The sequence below is a fragment of the Macrotis lagotis genome, chromosome 3, assembly GCF_037893015.1.
Source record: "Macrotis lagotis isolate mMagLag1 chromosome 3, bilby.v1.9.chrom.fasta, whole genome shotgun sequence".
Classification (NCBI taxonomy): domain Eukaryota; kingdom Metazoa; phylum Chordata; class Mammalia; order Peramelemorphia; family Peramelidae; genus Macrotis; species Macrotis lagotis.
In genome coordinates this window covers 277,973,251-277,993,249 of record NC_133660.1, presented here as the reverse complement: position 1 = coordinate 277,993,249, position 19,999 = coordinate 277,973,251, and the positions used below count along the sequence as shown (strand labels likewise).

Sequence of the window (19,999 nt, the reverse complement as noted above, 5' to 3'; positions counted from 1 at the left end):
AGAATATCTGGGTGACCTTGATATACAAGATTTATTCCATTCGGGATAATTAATGCAATTAAGGAACTCCGATCTTTGCTTTAAATTTAGCATTATACTTTGATATCAGGTGGAGTAGAAATGAGAGCGGGCTACTCTTTTGTTTTTAGAGTAAAAATAAAAACTTCATCTGAAAGAAAAAGGCTCAATTAGAAGCCAAAACTCAATTCAGATCTATTAAGAAAACATCCTTTTCATACAAAAAAAAATGTTACTGAGATCGAATCCATGACTTGAAAAACAGAGAGTGGTTCTATCTTCTCTGACTTTTTTCCCCAAAATGTTTCTGGCTTGGACAAATTGGTCCTAAATATCATGGCATCCAAGATGCCTCAGGGGGGAGAAACTGAGACCCAGGGTGGACAAATGATTTGTCTAAAGTCACAAGGGATGTGAGCAATAACATCAGGATTCGAACTCAGATTATCCATCTCTAAATCTGGGTCTCTTTCCGATCAATTCCTTGCTACCTCATAAGCCTTGAAGAGTCTAATACCTCTGTGGGGACCCATCATGTCACTGAAAGATAAAAGCAAGCTATTTCAGGATACCTGCATGAGCTATTTTTGAAATTATTATTCAGTCGCATCCTACTACCCTGGATAAAACTCATTCGTTCAGAAAGGACAAAAAGAAGCCTCAGGCAGCAAACGTAGCAGCAGCTTGTGTGTCCACAATGCTCACGTTGAAGTATGCACAGAGTTTTCTCAACAAGGACCAGAGTCTGCTAACCACGTGTGGTTGCAGGTAGGTAGCACAGTTTGTTTGTTTGTTTTAATCCCCATTTTATAGACAAAGAAACTGGGACTCGGAAACGTTAGATGACGCATCCGAGGTCACAAAGTCAGGGAATGTTATTAGAGACAAAATTTATACACAGGTCTTGCTCCCTACGAGGTCACTGTCTCACAGTAGGATGACCCCAGCTGTCCATGGCACCCCCCTCACAACAGCAGAGGTGTTAGCACCCAAACCTCTAGCTCTTGGGAACTGGCTTGCTGCATGAAAAGCCTTATGAGTAATAGGGAGGATTTTCTGCACCTTACACATGGGAAGACTGAGGCACTAAGAGCTTGGGCAAGCTTGCATCAAAGCTAGGATTTGGAAATGGACACACAGGAGAGTCATCACGGCAGAGCAGACATGAGAAGAGAGCTCAGTCCTGGGACTTTATTAAAAAGAAATAAATATCAGTGATTCAGAGGAAGGAAAATATCTCAGGAACAGAATGAACCATGAACTCCACGGCTTTGATGGTGCTGACATTCTGTCTTCCAATGTGGGATTTCCAGTTTTCTTTCTAGCGGCCCCACAGGACATGGCTGCTGTGGTCCCCCTTCCCTCAAAGAAGTTGATACTCCTTATGACCCTGTTCCCTGCTCTGTGGAGCCTTTAGGAATTCAAAATAATGCAGGAGCCCAGGACGTCCCCCCCACACACACACACCAAGTGAAATGGTCCCTCGTGTCCATAGAGAGGCTGGAACTGTTGGCTACACCAGCTCTTACTTATAAAATATTTACCTACTGGGTAACAAAGGGAGTCACTGGACGAACAGCATTTTGATATGATGACCACAGTAGAGAAGGGGAGGGGAGAGAGAAGGAAGGAGAAAAGAAAAAAGGAAAGAAAAAGAAGCTGAAGGGGAGGGGGAAGTGAGAAAGAAAAGGAAGGAGAATGTGATGGGTCAGAGAAGGGAAGATGAGGGAGAGGGGAATGTATCAGAAAAGAGGGAGAATGGGAAAGGGAGGCTTAGAGAAGAAAAGCATTAGAGGATGTGGAAAAGGAGAGGGGGAGAAAAATAAGAGAGAAGACAGGAAGAATAAAATATGGAATAGAAAAAAGTCCCTCATGGTGACAATTCACAATGCCTTCAGAAAATGTCTTAGCACAGCCAAAGGTGAATGATTCTGACCTAAGGAATAGAAGGACAGAAGGGAGAAGGGGGGTGGGAATGAAAATCCCACTAGCCATTGGCATCACTCCCATTCTGAAGGTGAGAAAACTGAGCTAGAGGGAAATTTAAGGAATGTTCTTTCAAGAAGCATCTGACATACTGACTGTGTAGCCTTAGGCAAGTCACTAAACTACGTAGAAAGAAGCACAGTAGGTGCCACTGGGAAAGGGACTGTCCTCTCCAGGCAGTCTACTGAACAATAGAATCCTATATTAGAGCAATACCCAAAACTACAAGAACACAAGAAAGTCTTCTTTTATTGCTTTTTGCAAGGCAATGGGATTAAGTGATTTACCCAAGGTCACACAGTTAGGTAATTAAGTGTCTGAGGCCAGATTTGAATTCAGGCCTTCCTGCCTCCAGAGCTGGTGCTCTATCCACAGCACCACTTAGCTGCCCCCAATAGTCTTCTAAGATACATAGTAAAATGTTCCCTTTCCCAACAAGAAGCTATGGAATGTCATGGCCAGATCAGAGACCTTCCACCTCCCAGATGTCTATGTCAAGTGTTAGATGATGCTCCCAGGGTGGCCTTCTGGCCCAGCTCCAACCTAAGCCAACCCACCCTAAGGAAACTCCCTGCAATGGCCTTATTATGTTGATTTTTTTTTGGCAGAAGCCAAAGGGCAGAACCTAGCCAAGGTATTTATGGCAATTTGAGCTAATCCCAAAGTAATGAAAAATTCCTTTTAAGTGGTTCAGAAGTGGGGGAGGCAGAAGATGGGGCACCACAGGGAACCAAAGACCTGGGCACCAAAGAGCCATCCCACAAGGCTGTACCCGTCTGCAGAAGGTGGCTCACCAACAGCCTCAGCCAGATCCTGGACATCTGAAGGTGATGAAAGTAGCACACAGAATCAGTCCCATCCTATTGACTCAACTTAGAACAGGGCTTGGCACCCAGAAGGCACTTAATAAAGGCTTCCTGACTGAAGGAGTCCTGTATTCATGGAACAATTCAGCTGCCTAGTACATGACTGACGCAGGGTTCAAGCCAGATCTTCCTCACACTACCTCTGGGCAAGGAGAAGGTCGAGCTTGTGATTTCACTGGGGCTAGGATACGGGGCAGGCTCTTTTCTCTGTAGCTGTAGAAGGGGGTTGGAGCAGTAAGAGGTAGATGCCTTCCTAGGGCAGGATGTGAGAGAAGGTGGTCTTGGGTCCCAGCCTGGCTCTCCATCCACTACACCAATGTGCCACAAAATATTAAAATTCGTTAACATGATTCAATGAAAGGACGCCGCAATCTCAATCAAAAACGATTGTGTAATGGCTCATGATACATGAGTCAAGCTATAGAGCTCTGCCTCTGAAAATAACAATTCCAGTTTCAAAGGATCATCTGGAAGCTCATAACAACTCTTCAGAGAAGGGTCTATGAAATGCCCATTTTATATGTGAGAAAACAGAGCCGAGGAGAGGTCAGGTGAAGAAGAGAGGGTTTGTAGCACCTAGGTCTTCCTGACTGCTAGGCCATCACTCTACGTACCAAACCATGATGCCACCTCCAAATTTCCTCAAAGGTTCCATTAGAATCCATTAGGCTGGGAACCAAGAGAAGGAGGAACGTCAGCCAGCCCTAGGTAGTTTGGCTCCCAATCCTACCCTCCGTCATGGTGCCATTGGCAGCCAAGAGAGTATTAGAGATAAAGTAGCCTACCCAGCGGCAAGTGACCAGCAGCATTTCATTTTCCAAACACCCTCAGCAAGGCAGAAATGGAACTTTGGAGGTGGCTAATAATAGCCTCCCCAGAGCATTCACTGGGCAGTAAAGTGGGGGCAAGGCTCTGAGAGCAGGCGAGGATTTTGCAAATGAAAGAGACCCCAGGTTGAATTCATTTCATTTCATGTCACCTACACGATTCCATTGTGCCTTTAAAAGGTCACAACTAAAAGTTGGGTACATAATACAATGTGGGCAGAGCCACAAATGGGTCCACTCCTTCTCAAAAACATGCGAAATTATACAAGTGAAGGCATCCAGCTGTTCATTTGCTTTTGCTTGAACACAACCCCGGCAGATTGAAGACAAAAGGAAAAGTCCCAACAGGCGGCAAAATATTCTGAATAGCGATTTTTATTTTTTTCTATGGTCACCGAGCCCTGGGAATAACAAAGCTGTCCACTGATTAGGGAATGACTAAGCCCACCTTGTCACTGAAAAACAAGACTTTGCTGTGATGAATTCTGAGAAATTGGGGGAGATTTGTTTGAACAGGTACCAACATTTGGAGAAGCAGGCTAAGAGGCCATGTGTAGACTGCCAGGGGATGCCACAGAGTACAGAGTGTATTCGAGTCAGAAAGACTTGAGTTTAAAAGAAGCCCAGATACTTTAGGTGCCTTGACCAAGCTCACACAGCAATCGCTTCCTGCCTCAGTTTCCTCATCTGTAAAACTGGGATCATAATAGCTTCCATCTCCCTGGAGCAAATAATAATCTTGCACTGTACTTCGTACAGTGCCTAGAACTTAGGCTCTAAAAATGCATGTCAGCTACTGATGTTTTGACTAATACCCAAGTTGGAACCTGGTGGTGGCATTATTAGCTAAACCCTGTGGCAGGAATGAGAGCTCTCACACCTATGACACCTCCAAGACTTTTCATGTGGCCACACACGCAGCATCTTTGAACAGGTCACCCCTTCAGGTAGGACCAGGATCCCGCCCTCCACAGTCTTACAGATTCTCAAACCACCTTTCAAGTTCAGCTTAGGAGGCAACACCCACAGATCTCCCTTCTCTCCCCCTCCCTTGAAAATTCTTTGTATATAGTTTATTTTTATCTATCTAAGCACATGGCATTGCCCTGCCCACCCAGGAGGATAGAAGCCCCTAGAGGGCAGGAGATTTGTTTGGTTTGATTTTGGCTTTATATTCCCATTATCTAGTAAGGCTGATGCACAAGAGGTATTTAATTTGACTTTATTACCATTAACTGAATAGAGCTGATGCCATGACCACCAGAATGTAAATGATATCTGAATTCCAATTCTATGAAATAAACAATCTTGCTCCCAATAGATGCATGAAGCGATTCTCTCTTTTCTAATTGGATAAGGGATGGCTCTAATGGGGGCCAAATGCCAGAGATTGTCCCAGAGGCAGGTCTGTTTTCTTTTTTTCCACAGAATAGGATCAAAGCAGAGGGATGGGGTAGAAGAGGGGGAGAGGTTGGTAACTCACTCGACTGTAAAAAACAAAAGACATCAATCACAAAAACAAAAATAAATAAAATGAGGGCAGCCTCTGATACCTGCACATCACTCTAGAAACAGTGGCTCCAAACCATCAGGGATCTGGCTCAGTTTAATTCCATTAAAGTGGAGTGGCAGATGATGACAGAGGTACAAGTGAGGGATGGGGTCCTCAGCTGAATGATGTTAGAGCAGGAAGAGTGGAGAACTGAAGGAGAGACCCAGCAGAAGCAGAAACAGACTATATGGAGAATGGAGGTGAAAACTGCAGGGCTTCCAAATCCAAGCTCCCCTCCCCCTCTTTGCTCTCTCCTTTATTTTTCTCCTATGTCTTACCCTATCTCCTTCCTTCTCCCCCCTCCTCCCTCTCTCCCACTTCCTCTCCATCTATCTATGTTTCTCTGTACCTGTCTTTCTCTCCTTCACTTTCTCCCTCTCCCTGTCCTCTAATGGAGTTTAACTTTTACTTCCACACATCCCAAGGTCATTTTGAAACCAAACCTATCTGATGAGCCACTTTATATAAAACGATTAATTAGCAAGGTGCTTGCCTCTGTCAGTGACAGATGAGGTCCCGAGAATGGAGGGCACGGAGGGGAGGAGAGACTGCCCTTGGGGCCAATGGGAATCACTGCCCTCACTAACTCTGGGGAGACAACCAGAGAACCAGAGCCCAGTCATCATGATGCTAGTTGCCAAGGATTAGTCAGAACTGTGTCTGAAAAGATTTCCTATTGACAAAACTTTCAGCTTGAAGATACTCTTGATGAAAGCTGTCATTTCTCTCCCTTCTCTGGCCCAGAAAGGAGGCCTGGGCATCGAGGTGAGGGGATCAGGGAGGGAGTTTGTTACCTTGGTATTCTCACTGAGACCATCCAATTCTACCCTCCCATGGAGATCCCTCCTGAGACAATGTCCCACTGTAAGCTGAACCCAGGCCCGGATGCCAGTACAATGTGCCACCCTGGCACAGCTGCCATTCCAGAAAATATTAACAAACCTGCGAGATATATTGACTTTGGCAAAAGGAAGGGCTTTGTAAACAGGTGAGGCAACTCTGGCTTTTCTGAGCCGGAATCAACACAATAGAGAGCATTGTGGGTTTGGCATTGGCAGCCCCTGAGAACAAAGGGCTCCCACCCACCTTCACTTCAGTGGTATTTGGTGGAGCCAGGGCCACCAGGACCCTGGGCCATGTTGATGGAGCCTGTTTACTTAACAAAAATGGAGAAGACTCTAGAGAATGAGTCAAAAGAACATCTGGTAGGACACAGTCCTATCCTTCCCAGTAGCAAGTCCCTGGGAACGGGAACCCTCACTGAGAAGGGAAAACTGAGGCCCTGAGGGGGTAGGGTCTTTGGCCACACCAAAAGAGGTAGTAAGAGGCAGAATTTCAGGGTGTAGGAGAAAACTTTGCTGATCCTTTCCCCCATCATAACAATCTTTTACCTTCCTGTATGGGGACTCCAACATGATCATCACATTTTTTTTCCCTGAGCAGACCTGAGTCTACTTAGAAAGTGTAAACCCAAAGGTCAAACCAAAGAAGAGAAGCCCCCTTGTTCCTCACTGAGCCTTCTCTTAGTTTGGGTCCTGAACTCCATCTAGGACAATTTCCTTTCCATGAAACTCTCTATTGGTTGGAGTTGGTCATTTGGTTTAGCAAGAACCGCCCCAGGAGGAAACTATGAGATAGAACATTTAAAAAATTAATGGGATCTCAGGCTACAAGGAGAGACTGTGACCAATATGAGAGAGGAGAGAGACCTACTGGATGCTATCAAGGTTAAGTTTTAACCAAAGCTTGGTGTTTAGTCTGAGGGGTTACAAGAATAACCTTTCATTTCCATATTTTTATGCTGAGTTCCTGACCCATAGTAGATACATCACAAATTATTTTTCATTCATTCATCCATTGATTCATTGATTCAATTCATTCATTCATTCCTGATTATGTGAGTAGATACAACTCACTTGACATTCTGAATTTATTTCTTCTGCAAAATGGTACTGTTGCTCACTTAATACAGGGATTTGGTTTATAAAGGACTTTCCTAATGCTGGGAGGTGGATGGGTGGGTTATTTTTATCATTTAGCAAATAAGGATCTAAAGCTCAGAGAAGCCAAAGATGATTCTGGAACTAAGTGGTATTTCGGAGAACATTTCATCTAAGACCTTCATTTTACAGAAGAGGATATTGAAGTAAAATGACTTGCCCAAGGTAATAAGGGAAGCAAATGACAGAATCAGGATTTAAACAGCTAATCTCATTCTAAAGCCATCACTCTCTTGAACAATCTGTCCTTGATCAGGTAGCCAAACACTCCAGCAATAGTCATTTATTAAGCACTCACTAAATTGACACTGAGCATCACGTCCTACAACAAAACAATCTCTTCCCTTAAGGAGTCTAATGAAAACAGCCAAGTATATCTAAGATATTGACAGGCTGAATTGGCAATAATCTCCTAAGGAAGAAACTATGTTTAAGGGTATCTGATTGTAAAGTTTCCCCTATGGAAGAGGTTAAGATTTGAGTACTGGAGAAAACTGGAAGAGGGATCACTGTCCCTGGTCTCAAAATGATCCCAAGAAGAAGACTGGGTTGTCCTTTCTTAGAGAAGTCAAGACAGTAGGAACAAAGTGAAAGGCATGGTCAACTGGAAATCCAAAGAGTTCTTGTCTCAATTCAAAGATTCTCAAAGGAAAAAAGGAAGAGCATAGGATGTAATTTCATGCTCCTGTTACTGTGAGATGGGATTCAGAAACCTCTTTAGCCTCTGTGTCCTTGTAATTATAAGAGATCATTCAGGGACTTTGCCCAAACCATTGGCACATCAAGAAAGACTCAGAGATGATTCATCTCGTGATAGACACAGAGCTGCAGGAAGCTCTGAGCATCTTTGGTCACATTATTCCCTACATTCTGAATCAGGGAAGAACTCTGCATTCAGGAAACCATCTCCGAGAGTTCATCAACAGCCCTGCTTGGGGAGTTTATCAAACCCTGGGATTTCATTAAATTCATCGAGCTTGGAAACTGAATTTAATGGACAGAAATTTCTGGATTTAGCATCTGTGGACTTGGGATCAAATTCTGTTTCAGATCTTTACTAACTTCATGACCTTGGATAAACTGCTGCTTCTCTTTCGCTCTGGGGCTCAAAGTGTAGAAGAGAAAGGTAGTTTGATGGAAGAAGAGAGCTATTTAACTTAAGTAACTATTATGTGATGCCAGGTTAAGTAACTATTATGTGATGCCAGGAAGTGCAGTGGATAGAGCATTGGACTTAAGAGTCAAGAAGGTTTGTCTTCATGAGTTCAGATCAGGTCTCAGAAACTTTCTAGCTGTGTGACCCTGGATAAGTCACTTCACTCTGGTTTTTTCCCAGTTTCTTCCTCTCTAAAATGGGCTGGAGAGGGAAGGAAAAGTCACCCATTCCCATATCTTTGCCAAGAAAATTCCAAATGGGGCTATGGAGAGTCAGGCACAACTGAAATAATTCCACAACAACAATCTAGTACAGGAATTCATGTTCTACATGGGGTCAGGGACTCGATTAAAACCTTAGTTCTGCTACTTACTTAGTTGGGAAAGCTATTTTTCGCCAGCCCCAGCCATCCCCATGTGTGAAATGGGGAAGGTCAGGTTAACATTGAAGTGCCCTTCCATCTCTAAACTCAATGTCCACTATACTCCAAGTGCTGTACAAGGTTCTAGAAATTAAAAAAAAAAACAAGCAAAGCACTGCTACTTACTTCTCCTGAGGTAACAGGGCATGCCCTCAAATGTTTTTAAGAGGTATAGTATTGGGGGTAGGTAGGTGGTGCAGTGGATAGGACCGGAGTTCAAATGTGACCTCAGACACTTAATAATTACCTAGCTGGGTGACCTTGGGCAAGTCACTTAACCCCACTGCCTTGCAAAAACTAATTTTTTTTTAAAAAAAGAGGTAGAGTAGTTATTGAGGAAGGGAGAAAACCAGGAAAAATCCTCAGGGAATAAGAAGCACCTGAACTATGCTTTGAAGAAAGCAAGGTGTTTTCTCTCTAACTTTCCTCCATTATCTCCAAAAGTCTCTTGATTTTGCCCAACAGTGCCCTCTCCCAGGGGAGACAAAGTAGCCCCATCCAGCTCTTGTACATGCTAGCTGTGTGACCGTGGACCAGTCACTTCAGTTCCCAGGATCTCAGTTTCTTCTTCCACATCATGAGGGTGAAGTTCAGCGTTTTCAAGTGATCCAGTGCTCCTATCGTCTTCCTTCTCTCTATTCACTCTGAGTAAATGTAACCAAATCCTCCATACTCCCCCCAAAATGTCCATTTATTCTGAAGCTACGAATTTGCCCTAGGCCACAGGGAGGACCAAGGAAATGGGGAAACACTGTTGGCAATTAGAATCTTAAAACAAAACTAAGACCAATCATTTTCAGCATCCAGCAAAGTATCTGGCACAGTGTCACAGTTTAAGAAATGGTTTGTAACTGAAATACTGGAAGATTTTCAGTTACTGAGGTTCTGTTATGTCAGACACGTCATCTTTAAAGTGGATACTGATGAGATCAAAAGAAAGGAATATTTTTACTTTTTTTCCTAGGATGGACCGAGGGCCTTATCTACACAGTACAAAATAAAATGAATTACTTGATGGGTTTGGACTGGATGGTGGGTGAAACAGGGAGCATCTCAGGAGCAGACGCCCCACCTGACAGCATTTCAGGAGTAGTGCTAAGAACTCGCTGGCCAAAATATGACCCTTCTGCTAGTTGGCCAGTGTTGGGCAATGGGGGTTCTACAATGTGGAGCTCCATCTCCTGGGAAAATTATTACTGGGAAGAGGTCACTCGTTAAACGGTTCTGTCATTCCCCTTTTATAGGGAAAGCATCACACGATTCTACACAAGGCTTTACTAATATTGAGATAATTTGCTCAACAAGTTCTGATAAACTCAAGAATTGGGACCCTGCTACGACTGCCGCTGCTGCTGCTCCAGGATCCCGACATCCCACCTTCCAAAATAAATTTATTTAATTTCTTTTTTTCTAAATTCTTTCTAGTTTTACCTAATCTCAGAGCTAAAAGGGACTTTGGAAGTCACTTCATCTAACCTTCTCATGAATAAGAATTTCTTCCATGGATAGCAAAAAGGTCACCCAGGGTGATAGCATCGACTGAGGAGGGACTGAGCTGCGGCTGCCGCTCTACCACCTCTACCTCTACCACCACCACCACCACCACCACCACCACCACTGTCACTACTGTTACTGCTATTGTTACTACTACCACCACTATTACAATGGCTGTGGCTACAGCCTCTGCTGCTGCTGCTACTACCACTACCACCACTATTACTACCGCTACCACCACTACTACTACCACTACCACTATTACAACTGCTGCCACTGCTACCACTCTAGCTACTCCCACTTGCCATTGTTACTACAACTCTCACTTCTGCTACTACTACTATTAATACTGCTGCCGCCACCTCTACTACTGAATAGGAACAGCACAGAAGCAAGTGCTCCATTAATTGATTTCTTTTACCAAATCTGACCTAGTGATTCCCAAGGAACTGTGGGACCCTTCTGGAGGTCCATGAGATTAAAACTATTTTTATAAGAATTCTAAGAAATTTTACTTTCTAATCCAATAAATAACAATAGAAAAATAAATTGCACATAAAAAAATTTCATAGGGGCCCCTAATTATGAAAAGTGTAAAGTCTTAACCCCATTGCCTTAAATAATAATTTAAAAAAAAAAAAAGAATGTAAAAGGGCCCAGAGACTGACAAGTTTAAGAACTGCTGCTCTATAAGACGGAGGAATTCAGAGGAGGCAGAGCAGAGCAGAAGCCATGGGGATCACAGAAGTATGAATCAAAGAATAACAGCTCCCATTGCTATAATGCTTGCTTGTACCAGGAACTATACTAACTACATTATAATTATTATCTCAGTTAATACAACAACCCTTTGAGGCATTTTACAAATGAGGAGACTGAAGCACTTAGAGGCTAAGGATCACATAGTTGGTAAATGTTTGAGACCCGAGTCCAGGTCCAAATGCACTAACCACTGTACTATAGTGACCTCAGAGGCATGCAGGCCAGCTTGTCCTTGGTCATCACCTCAACCAGACATGCAATTTTTGCTTAGAGTCCTAAAATAAGGGGCAACCCATGACCTCATGAGGTAGCCCTTCGCTATCCAGAATAATTCTATTTATTAGAAAACTTTCCAGGACATAGCATTTTTACCTCCCCCTTAGAAGTCTCCGCTCTTTTGATTTTCTAAGTTCAAGTCCTTACATCCTAGGGGATCTATTTGAGTTAAAACCAGAAGGAAAAGCACTTTGAGTGGCAGATGAAATGGGAATGGCCATAAGCCAGCAGCTAAACAGAGCCAGAGGTTATGTGTCAGGACACAGACACTCCTCCTTTGTCGTGACGAGCTTAAAATAGACAAGAGAACCTTATAAAGCCAAGTCTGTGAGGCTATAAAACCTGTGCCTGGTGTTTGCTGATTCCTCCCCAAATCCTTACCGTCTGCTGCAAATCCTGAATGACGATGCGAATGACTAGGGTATTGCTCTGACTCTCTTCCATCTTGACAGCTGGTTTCTCAGAGGTTGCTCGGATGGTATCATAGATGGTTTCTTCTTTGGAGCTATCTGACTCAGATTCCATTGAGTAATCAGAAAAGCTCTGGGCCATCTCATCTTCGCTTGACGTGGGACTCCGAGGCATGGTTCTGAGATTGGTTTTGTCTCCTTTGACAGTCTTAGTAAGAAGCAAAAGGGAAAAAATGGAAACAAAATTTAAAAACCTTAGGAAAGTAGGTAATATTATTTTTTAACAATTTAGAGATTTCCTTTTCATTCCCTATTTTCCTTGTTTAGATTTGATTTTGCCTTTCCTTTCTCCCCTTTCTCAAATGTTAGATGAACCATTTTTAAAAGTCCAAGGTCTCCCACTGCATCCAGAGCCATCTCCAGTCATCCGAATCTATAGCTGGCCTCTGGATCCAGATGGCCCAGAAGGAGAAAGTGAGGTTGGTGGCTTTGCATAGCTCCCTCCTCCCACTTAAATCCAATTCACTTGCATGTCATCGTGTCACCTCCCTGATGGCATGGTCTTCTTCAGGAACAAAGAATGAACAACAGCAACAACAGATGGCCATGGAACGGAGGATGGACATAGTTTGAACATTTCTATAAAAGTCAAAACTTGGTCCAACCAAACAGGAAAGTGTCCAACAGTAAAGAAACCATGGGCCAAGGTCAGCTGTGTGTGGGCATGAGCATGTGATGCTCATAATCCAAGTCTGCATTCAAAAAGCATTTTAACATCAATTTGAGTCAATATAATTCAGCCAATATAGAGGATCTCCTCTGTGCAAGGTGACTTTCTGGATGATGAGATACAAAGAAATGAAGGAAACAGACCCTTCCTCAAAAAACATATATTCAGGGGACAGCTAGGTGGCACAGTAGATAGAGCACTGGCCCTGGAGTCTAGAGGACCTGAGTTCAAATCTGACCTCAGACACTTAATAGTTACCTAGCTGTGACCTTGAGCAAATCACTTAACCCCATTTACCTTGTAAAAACAAAACAAAAAAAACCCTCAAATTCTTAAGAAGCACATTGAGAACATGTGCAATAGTAAGAAAGAAAAAAACTATTTCAATAATAAGAGCTAATATTCACACAGCACTTAAAAGTGTGCAAAGTGTTTTACGTAAGCTGTCTCACTTGATCCTCAAAATCTTGCGTTAGATTCTGTTATTTATTATCTAGATTTTATAGTTGAGGAAACGGAGACAAAGTCATAGTGTCTGAGGCAAGAATTATACTTATATCTTTCCTGGCTATAAATCCAACACTCTATCCACTGTGTCACATGGTATGCACAAGAAAAAAAGGGAAGGGGCAGCTAGGTGGCAAAGTGCATAGAGCACAGCCCTGGAGTCAGGAGGACCTGAATTCAAATCTGGCCTCAGACACTTCGTGCTTACCTAGCTGTGTGGCCTTGGGCAAGCTACTTAACCCCATTGCCTTGCCAAAAAAAAAAAGGGGAAGGAGGGAGGGAAGGAGAGAGGGAGAGGGAGAAAAAGGGAGGGAGAGAGAGAGGGAGAGGGAGAGGGAGGAAGAGAGAGAGAGAATACTTATAGCTAGACTGTATTAATAATGAAATGAGAATATTCTCTAAATTAATTTATAGATTTGTACTCTATTAATCAAACCACCAAGGGGATATTTTATAGTTAGGAAAAATAAGAGTAAAATTCATTTAGAAGAATGAAGAATCTAGAATCTCAAAAAAATAATTAGGGAAAAAAACTAAAAAGGTCATGAGAACAGCTCTGCAGGGCTCAAATTTTACTCTAAAGCAGTCATCATTAAAATTATTTAATAGTGGTTAAAAAAGTAAATCAAGAAAGCGGTTTAAAAACTGACTCAATAGTCCAATAACTGATAATCCTAAAAGCATCATTGATTTGAGGGGAAAAAAAGGAAAGATTTTTGGCAGAAATGAGGTTTAGAAAAGTTCACACCATAGACCCCATAAGTTCAAAATGGATGTGGCCACAATATTACAACCCATACCACTAAAAACATGTGGAAGAAAATCTGACTTCAGTTTTCCTAGGAATGGCCAAAAGGGGAATTTTCATTTGCTGTTTTTTTGTTAGGTTGGTTGTGGTTTTGGTTTTTGCAAGACAATAGGGGGATTAAGTGACTTGCCCAAGGACACAGCTAGGTAACTCCAGTGTCAGGTTCTCCAGATTCCAGGGCCTGTATTCTACCCACTGTGCCTTCCGGCAGTCCCTAAGAGCAGAATTTTCAAACAAGGGAGGAATAAAGACAATTGGAAAAGATAAAACTAGTTCATTTTGATTATGTAAAATTAAAAAGTAATGAGGATCAGGGCTATGAGGATAATAGGTGCAGTCTTACATCTGATAAATTTAAGATGCTTTTGGAAGATCCAATTGGAAATGCCAGAAGGCAATTGGTGATAGAGAACCTCATCTCAGGAGATTAGGGTTGTACACATTATCTATCTGGTAACATCAGCACAGAGATAATTAAATCTATAGGAGGTGATAAGTTCACTAAGTCAAAGACTACCAAGACAAAGAACAGAGGACCCAGAAAAATCTTTTAGCTTAACCCACACTAAACATGATACTGGTGTGCACCATCAAAGGAGCCTGAGAGGGACTGTATAAGAGGTAGGAGGAGAAATGAGAGAAGGGTCATAAAAGCACAAAGACTTTTGGAAGAAAACCAGGCTGGAGGTTACTAGCATCATCTAGGCTGGAGGTATTAGGGCCTAATTTGTACCAGTTACTTATGGGATAAGAGAAGAGATACCAGAGTTAGGAAAAAAGAAGACGACATTTTGACTATTCAAATTCAAGAAATAAGGGACAATGAGGAGCTGAGAATGACTGGCATCATCCTCTGCAAACCTGGATAACAGAGAATGATAGTGCCCTCAAGACAAATAGGGAGCTTACAAGGAAAGGTGGGTTTATGGAGAAAGATAATAAATTTGGTTTTGCCCATCTGCCTACTTTCCTGGACCTCACCATCTCCAGAAACTAATCATTGTGTAAGAAAAGAAACTCCCACCTTCTCTGATCATTTCCCATCCCAGCTATAGGATTTCATCATGTCCCATGTGCTCAGTAACCTCTTCCAACCACCCCTCTTCTTAGTATTTTTAAGCCACTTTTCTCCCCAATTAAATTGTGAACTTCTGGAGATCAGAGACTAGTTTCTGCCTTACTTTGAATTTCTGGCATTTCACTCCGGGCCTGGCACTCAGTAGATAGCTAACAAATGCTTACTGATTGACTATTAAGTTTGAGATGCCAGTGAGATAGACGGGGAGACTCCAAAGGACCAACCAGATATGTAGGACCATGGAATGTGTGCTTCATTTTACCCCAGCCAATTTGTTTTCTGGTTTCCGGTTTGGTCCATTTCCCCTCCTTGGGGCATTTCCTGAATTAAGGAAGGGGTAGGAGGCTTTTGTAAAGAGAGCTGTCCTTGAAAAGCCAAGAGTCAAGGCCTTTTCCTGGTTCTTCTCCTTGCTTCCTGTGGAAACTGCTGCAGATAAATCATTCCACCTTTATCGTCCTCTGCAGCAAATGAAGAGATTGGATGAGGTGATCTCTACTCCTGTAATCTTGGAAAGCAGCAAAGCCAATGTAATTATGTCTGTGCCCACTAATCTGTAGTCATCCCCATACAGAAAATTGAGAGCTGATGGATTGCTTTTCATCCACTATTTATACAGAAAACCAAGAAAATACAACAATCCAAGCCACCCAGACCAACCACTTCATTTGCCGGCTTAGGCTGTTGAAGGCCAGAGTAAAAGATAGCTGGTGAAAGGTCACACACTAAACTCCCTTGGACAAATCATATACTAAAAGCTACCCCAGCCCGGGAAGCGGCATTCTTTGGCAGGGGAGAAGGGAAGTGTGACAAGGTTTCTTAGTTGCAAGAGTGCAAGCTGGTGAACCACTTTTCTTAGTTTTCATATAGGCGAAGTAAGGAAGAAAAAAAACACATGAGTCCTAGATGATCCCATTCTCACAGGAGAGCTGGAGAAGCATTTTTTCTAGGACCACATGGTCATCCTTTAACTCACAGCCATGGATGATCCCTCTGGCCAGGATTGTCAAAGAATTAATTCATCTATTTATTTACTTATTTATGTCTACGAGGCAGTGGGGTTAAGTGACTTGCCCAAGATCACACAGCTAGGTAATTATGAAGTGTCTAAGGCCGAATTTGAACTCAGGTCCTCCTGACTCAGGGCCGGTGCGCTATTTACTGTTCCACCGATAGTCAAACAATGACAGCACCATAGCTTGAGAAAAGGAAGGAACTCAGCAGCCAGAAGTCCAAATCCCCTCTCTCACTGATGAAAAGGCTCCTGAAGCTTCAGTCACCTGCTTCGTCACACAGGTGTTAGTGATAGGATTTGAAGCTGGTCAACTGGCTGTGGGGCCAGACAAATCAAACCGCATGGGGAAGAGACACTGGCTGGGTTCAAGCGAGACACGCCTGGGTGAGCTGAAGCTGACAAACTTTGGGTCAACACAACTGAACCCTTTCCTAAACTTCCAGAATAGAAACTATTAAAAAAACAAGTATCTGACACTTTCCAGTGGACTCACTTCGCCATCTCATGACTGAGCGACTGCAAATCAAGCAGCCCCCCCACCCCCCCAGGAGCTCTGAAAGGTGGCAGTGATGACATGCAGCCTATCCTCAGGTAAGAGCTGCTAGGGAAGCCTAGTCATTCTCAGTGGCAGCGACAAAAAGGCTGGTTTTGCATCAAGCCTCATGGAGTGGCACTCTCACCAAGTAGCCTGAGGACAATGGAACCAACATCAAAAAATCATTCTACTTTTGCTCAGTCCATTAAACAAAAATGTACAATGACATCCTAACCCTTGCCATTCCCTTTCCCCCATAAAAAATAACTGAAAATTGTGATGGAGAATTTGACCAAAATCTCATCTGACTGAATCTGCATCCTCTCCCATGTTCTGGTCCATGTGCTTATTAAACATTACCTTCAAAGAGCCCTAGGTAACGCCTATGTCATTGCTCTCAATCCTCATCACTTAATATAAATTTTCCCATTTTATTCAACTCACAGGATCCTAGATTTAAAGCTAGGCAAGCGTCCTGAAGCCAAGTAATCCAAACCCATCAGTTTTACAGGTAAGGACCAAAGGGCTCAACCAACTCAAGGTAAGACCAGCTAGCTGATAAGTGACAGAATCTGGATTCCCATCCACAGCACTGACAGAATCACAGAATTAGAGCTAGAAGGTAATATCCAGTCAGCTAATCCCAACTCTCATTTTACAGAAAAAGTGTGACCAAAAGAGGTGACAAAGCAATGACTTGCCCAAGGCGATTCAGAGAGAAGGTAAACAAGAGAGGAGGATTCCACCTCAAGTCTCCTGATTGACCACTCCAGGCTGAGTCTGACTCCTAATTCTTTACAATTGCTTTTTGTCTATATTATAATAGTAATTAGGGCATTTTGGCATAATAGGAAGCCTATAGTGTTCTGGACTTGGATGCTAGATGATTTATATTTAAGTCATTTCTCTGAAATTTATTTATAAACTTTTATGTCTCTGGACAGAAAGATCACTCAAACTATCTGAACCTTAAAATAAATATTTTTTAAGCCTACACATTGTGATTAGATTGCTTTCTGCATTGGTGGGAGGGAATCCCCCCATCAAGCATCTTTCATACTGATAAAATCACATATCTTTGATGTATTATTATATGATACATCAAAGATAGGTGTAATGACTGAAGTACACCAGAGCACCTTAACCAGTTTTTGCTATTCAAATGCAGCCAGCCATACTATTTGTATACTGGGAGGGTCATCCTGTCACTGTCATTTGGGAACCTAGTATTACTAGTAGGGTTCCAAGATGATAAGACATCACTATAACTGGAGGATCAATAGAAAAGAACATATCATGTTTTACAAACCTGAAAGAACTATGGAATGTTTATTGTTCTTACTATTATATCACGAGAAATGGAACAGTAAAAATGAATTTCATCATTTTTCACTATTCTTGCTAATTAAATATAGACAAGCTAGTATCTTAAAATTTTTATTGGCATCTTCCAAATTATAAGCTATAGCAGAAAATTTTTAATAATAATTTCTACTGGGGTGGCTAGGTGGCCTGGAGTCAGGAGGACCTGAGTTCAAATCCGACCTCAGACACTTAATAATGACCTAGCTGTGTGGTCTTGGGCAAGTCACTTAACCCCACCATTTGCCTTGCAAAAACCTAAAAAAAAATAATAATGATTTCTATTTCTTCAAAGACAATCTATTTCTATACTTTTAATTTAATCACTAGGGAATGACAATTTTTCTTGTAATTTTTCAAAAAGTCTTCAAAGAAATCAGAAGTCATATTTTTTTAATCAAATACTTACCACAAAGATTTTCCCTCCATATGTTTCTATTATTTTATCTTGGAAACAATGCCTCTTTCTAGACAAAGTCAAATTAATTTATTTTATACTACCATATTTTCCCATTTGTTATTCCATCATTAAAATTTGTTCTCCTTTCCATAACTGAAATATATTTTTTCCTTTACATCAATTTTTTATTCTGGGTTCATATTTAGATGGATTGAGGGGAGTTGGCACACTTCTCCATGGATTCAAGAGAATGCAGACTTAGAGCCCCTAAATCTATCCAACCCTCAGACCACCTGTTAGAAATGCACTTTCAGAAGGGGGTCAATAGGCCAGAATGTGTCCAGAGGAAGGCCACCAGGATGGTGAAGGGTCTTGAGACCAATGGCTTCATTGTCTCCAGTATTTTTAGCAACATATAGCTTCTCTGATTATCTCTTTTCATTAGGTCTATTTTTGTTTGGGAAGACCAGTTAATGGGCTCAGCCTGGAGAAAAGAAGCCTTCTTGGAGATGGAATAACTGGGCTCAAGTATCTGTGGGGCTGCCCCTTTGCCAACAGGGAGCAATAGGCAGAGATGCAAATTTAAGTTAATAGGAGGAAAAACTTTCCTAACAATTGAACTGTCCCAGAGTATAACAACCTGATTCCAGAAGTATTGGGCTTCCCCTTCCCCCAGTCTTTAAAGATTTCCAGAGGAATTTTGATAGCAATTTGTTGGGGATCTGGTAGAGGAAATTCTACATTGTCAAACAGTCAGATTTTCATTAGTCATTCTTTTGTTTTTGTTTTTGCAAGGCAATGGGGTTAAGTGACTTGCCCAGGGTCATACAGCTCATTAAGTGTCTGAAGTCAAATTTGAACTCAGGTCCTTTTGACTCCAGGGCCAGTGTTCTGTTCACTTTGCTACCTTACTACCCCTATTAATCACTATTCTGATCCAAGAACAATCTAGAAATACAAAGAAAGGTAAAGACATCTCCTGGCCCAAGAACATCAAAGTCTAATGAGGGAGATCTCACGTCCCTAGCAATGCACATTCAAGATATAGTCTTAAAGGAAGTCAGGAAACTAAAACATAAGAGAGAAGGAGGGAAAACCTGTCAGGTGGGAGGGACAGGGAATGCAGCCACAAACTGGGACAATGTCTGTGAATACCAGCAAGAATGTCAATGTGACTGGATCACACAGTACAAGGAAAGAAGACTGGAACGGCAGGAAGGATTCCTTCTAGGGAGGGCTTGACAAATCCAAAAGAAGAAAGACAAGGAAATAGTATGGAAGGAAGAAAAACTTGGTCATCCTAACTGTGATTGTGAATGGGATGAATGCACCCATAAAAAAGAAGGAGATAGCAGAAGGGATTAGAAACAAGAATCCCAAAATAGGTGTTCGCAAGAGGCACACTTGAAACAAGACAGAGAGTTTAAAAATAAAGTGCTGGAGCAGAATCTAATATGCTTCATGAAAATGAAAAAAAAAAAAGCCGAGGTTGCAATCATCATCTCAGACCAAGCAAAAACAAAAATAGACCTAATGAAAAGAGATAATCAGGGAAGCCACATGTTGCTAAAAGATACTGAAGACAATGAAGCCATTTCAAAATTGTTTACAGCAAGTTTCTCTGATGTAGGGCTCGTTTTTCAAATAAATGCTGAGCATAGAATAGAATAAACAAAAATATAAAAGCCATTCCCCAATGGATAAATGACAAAGCATACACACAGGGAGTTTTCAGAAAAAGAAACCAAAGCATTCTATAATCATGTGAAAATTTACACAAAATCACTATTAATAATTAG

The 19,999-nt window shown here is 42.1% G+C and overlaps 1 protein-coding gene across 7 annotated transcripts in view; it reads right to left on the bottom strand.

The window, feature by feature from the left end:
- SHANK2 (SH3 and multiple ankyrin repeat domains 2) overlaps positions 1–19,999 on the bottom strand; it is a 675,055-nt gene that overhangs the window by 586,776 nt on the left and 68,280 nt on the right. For all 7 annotated transcript variants that reach the window (XM_074230853.1, XM_074230850.1, XM_074230845.1 and 4 more), the window contains exon 3: positions 11,740–11,976. In XM_074230853.1, coding sequence (XP_074086954.1) covers positions 11,740–11,943 — 204 coding nt within the window. In that variant the 5' untranslated portion in view covers positions 11,944–11,976. The remainder of the gene's footprint in view (positions 1–11,739; positions 11,977–19,999) is intronic.